The sequence below is a fragment of the Cricetulus griseus genome, chromosome 4 (assembly GCF_003668045.3).
Source record: "Cricetulus griseus strain 17A/GY chromosome 4, alternate assembly CriGri-PICRH-1.0, whole genome shotgun sequence".
NCBI classification, from domain to species: domain Eukaryota; kingdom Metazoa; phylum Chordata; class Mammalia; order Rodentia; family Cricetidae; genus Cricetulus; species Cricetulus griseus.
The window spans coordinates 8,136,240-8,148,193 of record NC_048597.1 but is presented as its reverse complement, the minus strand read 5'-3'; the positions used below and the strand labels follow the sequence as shown (position 1 = coordinate 8,148,193).

General features: G+C 40.8%; 1 protein-coding gene across 1 annotated transcript; it reads right to left on the bottom strand.

Annotated features, from left to right (window-relative positions):
* Nucleotides 1-655: 655 nt before the first annotated feature.
* On the bottom strand, nt 656-919 carry LOC100755511 (keratin-associated protein 7-1). Its single transcript, XM_027415757.1, has one exon. It carries the CDS (start codon nt 917-919, stop codon nt 656-658), a length of 264 nt encoding a protein of 87 aa, XP_027271558.1.
* Between the last annotated feature and the right edge of the window lie 11,035 nt (nt 920-11,954).

Below are 11,954 nucleotides of genomic sequence, written 5' to 3'. Positions count from 1 at the left end.
TCTATACCCCCCAGCACTTGATGGTAAGACCCCAATGCCAAAGTTGATGACACCATATTCTTGGATCCTAGAACATGGAGACATCAAGCTAGGGCTGACCTGGAAGCTTCACCACTCCCGTGTAGCTTTCATAGTCCGGGAAGGTACTATGCACACTACTGAAGGAGAAAAGTGACCATCAGTCATACCCACCCATAAACTTTAGTTAAAATCAGCCATTAGAGACTGAAATGGTTGATGAATTCAAAAACATACAAAACATAGTAAAAAAAAAGAAAAGGCCAGAACAAAAGTATGCATGCTGAATGAAACAGATTTATTGGGAGACCAACAGTAAGACCCTGCTCACACAGTTCAGTTCGAAACATGCACGTGGTAATGCAGTTGAATTCAGGAGAACAACCTGGGAGGTAAGAGACTCCTGCACTGCTAGATTTCAGTCTCTTGTTAAAAAGCTGCATCTGGCCTAGCTTAGCTGTCGATGAGTTTCAGCGTGGCACTGGCATCCTGTTCCGCATCACCAGAGCTATACCACCGTAAGCTGTCTGTAGCTTCCGAGCACATGGGAGGCCCGATGACAGACATTGTTCTTCAGGTTGTTCCTCATGAAGATTAACTGGTCGAGGGTCTTGTTGTCATCAGAGCCGTTGGTCCATCAGTAGGTGCTGTAGCCGAAGCCAGAGCCAGAGCCCCATGGCCTGTAGAAGCTGCTGCCATAGCAACAGCCTGGATTTTGGAAGTTACTAACGCCACCATAACAGTAGTTGCGGGAGCTGTAGATGGTTCCACAGCCATGGTTCAGGGGAGAACCCAGAGGTACGACACAGTTCAGGGGAGTGGCTCTGTAGGTGCCATGGAAGTTGGTGCCATAGCAAGGATACCCTGGGAAGTAGTTTCCACAGCAGAAATAACGAGTCATGATGGCAGATGAGGAGAGAGATTGGGATAGACTGTGAAGAGCAAGTTACCGAAGTGTGAATGCGGCATCTCTCCCACACTCCACTTTTTATACCTTGAGTTGCTGGACATGACACACCAGTCACCGCACACCGCCCCACAAATTTGCATAAATAAACCTATTACTTTTCTAATAAAATGTGCGTCAAGAAACCCACAGACTCTTTGGCCACATTTTTTTGTTGGCTTTTCTGTTTACAAAGGAATGTGTGCTATCTTCAAAGTCAGTGGCCATCCTTGACACACCACTGAATTCTTTTCATCAGTGTCCCACAGTTTAACTACCATCCTGATTGCATCATTTGCGGCCCTAAATCTTCTGCATATAAACTACACCCAGTTGATATTACTTGGCAAAAAAAAAGTTTTGGTAAGAACATAAACACTCAAACCAAGACACAACCATTTTCTGAGATCTTTGAATCTTTGGTAAAATAATTCTAAAACAATAGACAGAAACACTATAAATCTCATGGAATTCACTTCCTGCATCATCCCAAAACATTGGTTGGTACTTGGAAACAGGGTTTCTGTTTTGCTTTGTTTTATTTAGGTGATGGAGAACATCATTTAGCACCAGTAAAAGTAGTGGTTGCAGAATGCTGTGAATATATTAGATACCACTGAATTGCTGGCTTTAAAACAACTTGTTTTGTTTTATGCAAATTCATCTCAATACTTGTTTTTTTAATTTTCAAGAGCATTACTATATAAATCATCTGAACAATTTTAAAAAGATACATAAAGTTGAGGGGAAGATAGGAAATCCATTGGTGAGAGGGCTGAGGAGCTAGAGGGAGAGACACATTGTATACATGCATGAAATTTTAGTTAAACAGATCTTTTCACAAAAGCTGTAAGGGTACACCATATAAGTTGGCTCAGGAAAATCTACCAGTCATTTTCATCTGTCTCCTTTATGAGCATCTTTCTTGTTAACTCGTATTTCATTTTTTTATGGAGAACATACAACCCTTACTTGTAAACCATCTTAAACATTGCCAAACCATCTTGTTGTGGTGTTGTGCTGGCAGTGAGAGGAATGGTGCCCATTGCAAAGTCGAGTTGTACCACATTTAGTTCTCAGTGGCTGCTAGTAAACCAAGCCTGAGTACCATGACCCAGTTAAAAGATGCAAATTATATTTCAGAATGCAGGATGCTCCCTTCTGCTGCCCACTGTGTTATGCAGGATCCTTCCTTGTGATAAGGGGACTCATACTAATTTTGAGTTTGACATGTGAAATGTGTACCAAGTTAAGCATTTAATGAACAGCCATACTCCTGTGTGGGGAAAAAATCTGTATTCATTAAAAGAAAAAGTAACAAAGTTGCTGGTTGTAGCTGGGCCTTGTGGTACATGACTACAATCATGTGCTTCAGAGTTCAAAGCCAGCCTCAGCTACTTTGCACTTTACAAAAAAAAAAATGCTGTATGGATATGGATTGACTTTTTATTGTAAAACCATGAGCTCCATTAGGCAAAAAAAATTATTCCCACCAGAGCAGATTTACTGAGATTCTTTCTTGGGTTCTGTGAGAAGGAAGAGACAGAAAAAAAAATCTATAGAACATCTTGTAAGTGGTTATCACTTCACAAATTATATGTTATGAGTGTGTTTATAGGAGATAAAACCACCTTCTAATTCATTTTTAGGAAAAATAATAAATTAATAATATATATTTTACCATTTTAATTTATCTTACTGCTATACATATGTGTGTGTATGTGTATGTGTATGTGTGTGTCAGTGTCTATGTGTATGTGTGTGTGTATGTGTATGTCTATGTGTGTGTATGTGTTTGTCTATGTCTATGTGTGTGTATGTGTGTGTTTGTCTATGTGTATGTGTCTATGTGTATGTGTGTGTGTATGTGTATGTCTATGTGTGTGTATGTGTGTGTTTGTCTATGTCTATGTGTATATGTATGTGTGTGTATGTGTATGTCTATGTCTATGTATGTGTGTTGTCTCACATGAACCTAGAGGAAAGCCAAATACTATTGTTCTGCTACAGGAGTAAAGCAATAAAATGACTCCTAATGACATTCTGTTATATCCTTAAATCAGTGTCTCACTCAGCCATCATAAGAGAAGCTTCCTCCTGTACCAGATGGGGAGGCATACAGAGACCCACGACTGGACAATGTGCAGAGAGTAAGAGACCTTGGAACACTCAGTCCAAGGGAGATGTCACCACCAATCCCTCCTCCTGGGGCTTAGGGAACACTATAGAAAAGGATGTGGAAAGAGTGTAAGATCCAGAGGGCATGGAAAACACCCAAGAAAGCAAGGTCCTCTAAGTCAACAGGATCAACACATGAACTCAGAGAGACTGGGGCAGTGTGCACAGGGTCTACACAGATCCAAGCCACACGGGGTCCCAGCACTGAGAGGGGAAGGTAGTCACAAGCTCCCATCCCTAACAAAGAAGCTGCCACAATTGACAGCTGCTTACAAAGGAAAAACTAGTTTCTCTAATGGAGTCATGCTGAGTATACTTAAGGGCAGGCTCATGCCCAGCAGTAGATGCTCAATACAAAATGAACTCAGTGGTATTTCTGGAGGTTTCTGTGTCTCATGATCCTTTGTCTGGGCTGTTTTTTTTTTCCTTACTGGTCTTTTCATTATATATCTATCTTCCAATTTTGTGGGTTTTATGGTGGGTGGGTAGGTGGCTATATTTCATAATTTTCTTTTGCTTTGTTTTTGTTTTGTTTTATTCTGGTTTGCTTATTTGTTTGAATTTTTGCTGTGTTTGTTTTTGTTTTTGTTTTTTAAGATACAGTGTCTCTGTGTAAGAGCTCTGGCTATCCTGGAACTCACTTTGTAGACCAGGCTGGCCTCAAGCCCACCAAGATCTGCCTGCCTCTGCCTCCTGAGTGCTGGAATTAGAGGTGAGAGCAGTAGTGGCTAAAAATGAACTGTTGACTGCTGAGTAGTGTCTTCTGCTAGATCATTGGAAGCTGCAATTTAGATATGTTGCCATAGATGATATGGTATTTCATTTACAGAGGCTGCTCTTGGATGGGGTTCTCCAGCAGAAACCAGGTGAAGGGTTTCCAATGGAATGTGTTGGCAATTCAGGATTCCAGGATCAATACACCCACACCCACACATAAAAAAAAAATAGATTTTGGAAGCTATTACTTTTAGTACCTCAGATGATTTTCATAAATAAAACTATTTTCATAAACCCTAGGGTCAATCCTTCCAGAGATGCTAAGCAAGCATCCTTGCTTGGCCACTGTGTGAGGTAGCCCTGGGCTGTGTGTATCTCGAATGGGAAGGAGTGTTCCTCGTGCACTGCAAGCATCCTCTTCCCTTCCCTTCAACTCCGGGTGATACAGATAAACAACAGAAATGTCTTGTTTGTCTGTCCCATTCCCTTTTGTTCTCTGCTTCCTGTCTGATCAGAAATGTAGGGTAGGCTAAGAAGAGACCAGACACTCCGAAGAGTAAAGTCCCCCCAAATGGCCTCTGTTTTGGTTAATCAAGTCAGAAGGCAAAGGCTCAATTTTTCCCATTTGTCTGTTGTCCTGTGTCCTGTTAGACTTCCTGCAGCAAGTTCTCAGTCAATTATTTTATTAGTCAATATTTGTTTTTTATTCTAAATATTGGTAATTATGAATATTCATGGAGAGCTCATTTTGTTTTGAGCCCTGCTCTAAACACTACATATAATATTTATTTGTATATTTTCCAAATAGAATGCTAGATGATAAGTAGATGAGATGCACTTGACAAACACTAATTTATTTAATTTTTTAATGATCTTATGATGTGAGTATTGTGGAATTTCATTTATGAAAACTGGTTCCAGAATGCTGAAGAAACCTGCCTGAGGTGACATACCTACGACTCAACAGAATCAAGTCCATATGATCTACTCCACAGCTTATTCCCAGCTGTTTCACTATGCTGCATGTGAGATGTCATTAAAACTTTAAAAGGGGCCAGCTTGTAAAGCGCTTCAAATATATAATCCATTGTGTTGTTTTCTTGAATATACCAGCCAGTAAAGGCTCATTTTGGCTGCAGGAGCAAGCAACCCCAAATGGCCATGCTTTGAAAGACCTAAACAATCCATACCCACATCACTCATATTCCCGGAGCCTGTGTGTGTCTAAGGTGCACATAATTATTATCCAAAGGTTTAAGGTACAGCAGAGCTTTCATGACCTGAAATATCCCAGGCAGGGAACCCTGTCACAAACAGCACTAACTCACTCCTGAAGAGTTTCTGCAGGCATCAAGCATCGGTCCCCTCCTCTTCTCATTTTTGGAGGTCTAGCCACTTCCCAGTTTCCAGGTTAGGAAGTAAGTGCAACACCACCTCATACAAGCAGAACATTCAAAATGTGTCCATCAACAACAGTGACCTTCACAGACTCAACAACTCAAACATACTTTTAAAGAAGGGCTATACCACAACTGTACTGTGCCACATAAATAACACATTGTCATGATTTGAGCATGAGAAGTGTAGGCTTTAAAGCAGCATGACCTTCTACCAATGCCCACATGGTGCCCTGCTACCCAGGAATTATATTTGACCCAAACTCTAGTAGATTCCTGTATGCTCTTGAGACTGTGCCAACCAGTGTAGAGCAGGGCAGCACACAACACTAACTGGAGAGTAGCCAGCCCCTGAGCCAAAGGTCACAGTTGACCAAGTAGAGAATAGCTCCTGCCTTCCTACTTGGGTGAGGAGACTATGTTTGACCCACCCATTGGGGCAGCAGCAAAGACTCCAGAAAAGGCCACTGAAGAATGAATTCATAAACCTTGATGGGATCAGTGAATCTGAGAAACGAAGTGTGGACTGAGTATCTGCAATCACAACCACCGTGGTATCCTAACACAGGGTCATCCTGAGAGCTCTCTCCTTATGAGAGCATTTCTGTAAAATCAGAAGAGGTATGAAAACAGGAACACAAGAAAACCCAAAGAAACATGACACCACCAAAGAGCCATGTACACACTCCTACAACTGACTACAAAGAAAGAAAATTGTTGTAAAAGGATTTCAAAATAATGGTCCCCCGTGAGACGTTCAGTGAGATCAAGCAAATACAGTCAGTGCAGCAAGGTCCACAAAACAGCTCTGATCTGAACAAAGACGCAAACAGGGAACTAGAGACCATTGACGTTTTCATTTCGGAGGGGTGAAGACTCTAAATTAACAGAGTCAAAAGAATATTCGAGAGCGCCAGTAACAGAGGAGACCAGGGAGGAAGAAAAGTGCTTTAGAATTTGAAGGCAGGGTTTTGAAATAAACTCATTAGAGGGAAAGAAGGAAGGATGGATGAAAGGGTAAACAAAGCAAGGATATATGAGGCATCAATGAGCCAACAAATACCCACCTTGTGGATGTCCCAGGGGAAGAAACCCAGACAACTTAATTAATAACACTCAACCTTCCCCATGTCTTGGGAGACATACAGAATCCACCACATCCACAAAGCTCAAAATGCCATTGGAATGAATGTCTTCTCTGGGACACGTGATGAACCAGAAAAACACAGTGAAAGTTCCTGGAAAGGGCCGTGTGCGCAAAGGCTGATGGGATAAAACACCGATGAACATGGAGAAGTCAGAATGTTGTTGTATTACCATTAATCTCAGGAGATCTCCAGCCCACCGAAGTGTCAATCCCTGTCTAGCTCTATGTCTGAGCTAGCAGCCCCTAAATAGCAAGTAAAGCTGAACCTAATACCCTGACAAAGAGATAAGAAGAGTATTTGAACTGTATCAATTGACGAACACCCTACTCTCCACCAACGGAAGGGCTAGGAAGGCAGCAGTTCCTCGGCCTGCTGTTACTGCCCTCTTACGGTTTTCACCAAGGATTTTTTAATACCTTAATTTATAAATTTCTTTATTCTGTTACTATAGAAGCTCCAAGAAACTGCTTCCATGTAGAAACATTGTATCTGGTGAAATCTATATTCCCCAGCCATGCTCACTCTAATTTGGTTCTAGAGTAAATTATCTTTTATTCAGCTGAATACTGTGCTTCTTGCATCAACAATATAGAGGTGAAAATTTATAATCAATTTCAGAATTCTCTATTATTTTAATAGTGGAGATCATTTTAATGACACATGAATGTCTGCATCTCTAGTAAGAAAACTAAAAAGAAAAAAAAACCTTCAAAATAACAACCACGGCTACAGCAAAATGATAAAGAATATAAAAAGATGGCTCTTAAAGTAACAAAGTTACTTTATAAGATTTTTATGTAAACCTTATAACACATATAAAAGTTGAAAATAAAAGCTTGTCACAAAAAAAAAAAAAACAGGAAACTACAAACACAAAGGGTAGAGTAAGAAAATGACAAAATATCTACAAAACAATCAGGAGATGGCAATACTACAGGAATGAGTGCTTCACAGAGCATTCCATCTTGCCACAGCAAAATACACGCTCTCCTCAAGAGTAAATGGAACACTCTCCAGGATAAATTACATAGCAGACCCCAAAACAAATGTGAGTCGCTTTAAATCATTTCTTGTTTATTTCTGGTCATGTGGTATGGCACTGGAAATCATCCTGGGTGGCCTTTTAGAAACTTTATGAATACAGACAAAGTGAACAACATTCGCTCAACAATGTGTGAATCTATGCAAAAGGATTTTAATTTTAAAAAAATCTATATGTGACTGAAAATAGATACAACATACCAAAAGATGAGGAAAAGAATGGGGGAGAAAAATCCCTAAAACTCCCACTATACAGCCAGCACCACCCAGGGGTGAAGGGAAGGACTGACCACTGGGCATCACTCTGTGGACAAGAGAGAAAGTTGTTCTGTTTTTCTGTTGCCCAGTGGGGTGACACGGTCAGCAATAAGACAATGTGTACTTCAGAATCCCTGTAAAAGATTCCTAGGTGCTCTCTTCCGCAGACAGCTAGTAGATTTGAGAGACATTAAGTATGCTGATTATCCCAATTTAATCATTAAACAACCCATGCATGTAAGTTAACATCACATTGTACCTCATAAGGGTGAACAGTCATTACGTGACAATAAATAAATATTTTAAATGCATTTTAATATTGGTTTAGAAACATTCTAAAAGATTCTATAACAAGATGAAGAGAAATATAAAAATGCTTTAGGACTCATGTAAGTTGAAAAGAATTTAAATCCATAGCTCAGATTTCTTAGGGTGGGAAATTTAATCATTATTTTAGATTTCTCAGTAGCTTTTTCCCCTTCTTTCTTCCATAATGGATCACTATGTGGTATAACTGAGGGAAAGGTTGCCATAATATTAATTTTTTCAAAGAAAATCCCTTAATAATTATTGGAAAAATAAGAATTGATAGTATTTGTTTTTATTTACTTACCTATATGTATATGTCATTTAAAGGAAGAATCAATAATTTAGAACCTATAAGTAAGAAATAAGGCTGGAAAGGATGATATGAGGTTGTCATTTATGTGCTTGTCATTTTTAGTGACTATCTTTACTGGGCATAAGTTACATAGTACTTTCCCACCATATATGCCCATACAGAAGTCATCTTGCTCTAAATTCTAATTGGCCTCAATCAGGCACAATGTTATAACCTGCAGCTCCTTCCTTCAGCAGACAGTTCCCACCACCATGAGGAGCCTATGCGATGCTTGACTGGTAGCCCAGGAAGGGGACAAGTGATGTCCCATGGATGAACCTCTAACCGAGGCATATAAAAGTACAGGATCTCAGGGCATAAGTCTGTGGAATCTGGCACAGAGCTTCGCTGTGGGCAGCTTGATCAGATATCCTCCTTGGAAATCGCAGCCATCCTATGTCTCTCCTTCCCTCTAATCCCTGCTCCTCAGCAATGGTTAAAGCAGCAATGGTTACAACAGCCTCGCTTTCTGGAAACCCAGAGCAGAATGTGTCTCAACCATCATTTAATAACATCTCCATTGAAATAAAAGTCACCTGACACAGCTTTCTGTGAGACTGTGTCTCCTCATGATGTTGGAAGCTACACCCATAATGTCTCACCAACACGGCTTCCTAAACATGAGCTGAGCAAGGCATCTAAAGAAGGGCCAAAGTGGACAGGGGAGAGCCTGGGAGGCCTCAACCCTATACAAAGAACCACAGGCAACTAAGGACTACCCAAAACAGGACAACCAGTCTTCCCCAGGAAAGAGCACACCAACTGGTTATTCAATATCAAATGTTACATGTGAGTAACATGGTTCAGACTGAACAGGTTATATTTAGAAATATGTATGTATATGCATTTGTTCATCTGACGAAACACTTTTAAGGAAGCTATGAACTTGAAAGAAAGCAAGGAGGGGTAATGCGAGGTTTTAGAGGGAGAAAAGTGAAGGGGGAAGTTGTATGACTGTATTATAATCTCAAAAATAAAAGAAAATGTGAAAGTGTGTGTGTGTGTGTGTGTGTGTGTGTGTGTGTGTGTGTGTGTGTGTATTCCTTTAAGGGATACAATTTTTTCAGCTTTAGTGCGCTTCGAGTTGTACAGCTATCATTTTTATCACTCCAAAAAGAAACCTCATTCATTTCTCATTCTCAACCATTAAGCTAAACCCTGCCTCTATGGGTTTTCCCACGCTGGACATTCACATAAGTGGAATCATACATTACATGACCTGTAGCTCTGTCTATCTATGCTGTAGCTTTTATTAGTAACTCATCATCATTTTTTATTCCAAGCAGCACACTCTACTGTACATTCTGCTTACTGATTCATTGGTTGGCAGACATTTAAATTATTTACAATGTGTGGCTAGTGTCAATACTGATACTATGAGCATTCCTGTACAAATGCGTTGTAACATGTGAAAACAGAATATCTCCATTTTCTTCTATATATCTGCAGATACTTCAGTCTGTCACATTTCAGTAAATAATGGTCAATTAATTTCTCAGAAGTGAAACTCAATTTTCTTCTTCATCATAATTTCTTCATCCATCCTGTCACCAGGTCTAGTCAGTTAAGACTCAAAACTGTATCTCAATGCCATTAGCTCTCTTCATTCCCACTGTTGACACACGGTCAGACTACGAGAACCCTACCCTGGCCTCCTGCCACAGCCTGTCCTCTGCTTTCCTGTTTCCACTTTCAATCCTCCACAGCACTCCAGTCATGGCAACTTTTTCAAGATAAACTACTCTACCCTACTTAAAAAGCCTTCAGTGGCTTCCTCGTCTTAGAGGAAATAAAGGTTAAGTGTCTTGGCTCTGAGCCTAGCCTTTAACGGCTGAGCCATCTCTCCAGCCCAAGGTTAGGTGTCTTAACATGACCTGCCCCCAACCGCACTTCTCATTTCTCATTTTCCAGGATGCCACCCTTGCTTCTCTGCATACAGGAGGCATCATTCTTTTGCTCTCCACCCTTGTATATCCACCTGTATCTTGTGTGATCCCTGATGGAGCAGCAGATGGCAATTAATACAGAGACCAACATCCAGTCAACTTGCAGAGAACACGAGACTTGAAGGGCTTGGCTCTTAACAGAACATCTATATCATATCCCTTTCCCTCAGTCTCAGGGATCATTGCAGAAGATAGGGTAGAAAGATTGTTAAAAAAACCACAGGGAGTAGGTATCTGTCTCAAAAGTATACATTCTGGACATGATAGCATAGTTGCTCACACGAACTCATAATGGCTAGGACTGTGTGCACAAGACTTGGACAACATCAAGCCACATACACAAACACAGACACACCACCTAAGGTCGTGATAGGTCTGAGAAGGATGGAGAGCACCCACGGAATTTGGCAAGATGATGATGATGTCTAGTGAAGAAGAAGCAAGGAGGAAGAATGGAGAGAGAAAGGAGAAGCCACTCAGTGTAATACACTGCAGAGCCTTGAATTCTGCCAGCAATGGTGTGAACTTGGTAGTGGTAGTGGTGAGACTGTGAGACTGCCAGCAATGGTGTGAACTTGGTAATGTGTCATGGACTATTGTTTCTGGGGCTGCAGTTGTGACCAGCCCATCAGCCCTGGGTCTGCTCCTGAGCAGGGGTGTGTGGATGAGGGAAAGGCTAGCTATAGACGTTAAAGGAAAGATGGAGATATAGGATAGTGTCAGGAGGGCAGTTTCAGTCCATACTGAATGTGCCTCTGTTTATTCACATATCATATATGGTGTGAACTTGGTAATTGTGAGACTGAGACTGCAGCCCCAGCAGATACCCCGATACAGAGTGTGAGTATATAACAAAGTAGTTCCCAGAATCTTGACCCCATAGAATTTGAGAGAATAAATGAGTACTAATTTTACACTGCTAAGTGATACTGGTTACCAAGTAATTAAGCAATTCAGTGCATCCAGGTGTATGCATACATGCGTGCATACACACACACACACACACACACACACACACTCCATCTCTAATCCAGTAATTTTAAAACATTGTCTCATATCCACACAGGTGTCTCCATCTCTGCTGCTGCCGGCCACCAAACACCATTGGATCCCTACACTTTCTGCCTGAATCTGAACTATATTACCCCACACATTGCTTAGAACAAGAAACGGGCCAGTTGGCTCCCCAAAGTGTTCCAAAGCAAGTAACTTCCCTCTGCTCTTTACTCTCCAGTCTCCTCTGTTCTGCACATGCTCAGTCTTGACTGCTTACTCTCTCTCAGGGAGTCTGCATTTCTCTTCTCCTCTGACGTAAATCTTTTATTTTTACAGGTCTGTTGTGATTTATTCTTTCTTAAAGATGCCATCTTTTTCTATCATTCTAGGCATGTGGCAAAGGAGTAGGAAACAGGTGCCTGTATTTAGCCTGACAGTTTGATACAATATCCTTTTCAAGGCAATTTTCAAAATATTATGCTGCCTCCCCCCAAAACCCATTTATAGACATTTTTCCTGTAACTGAAGTCTGGCAGGGACTTTTTATAGTAGTTCTTGTAAGTACTATGCACCACTATAAATTACATTTATGAAGAACAGATGATGGCACCACCAAACGTTCATACTATAAGTTATCAAGCAGTGTAA

Excerpts from the sequence above, each read along its gene's own strand:
- LOC100755511 (XM_027415757.1), bottom strand. The coding sequence starts at position 919 with ATGACTCGTTATTTCTGCTGTGGAAACTACTTCCCAGGGTATCCTTGC.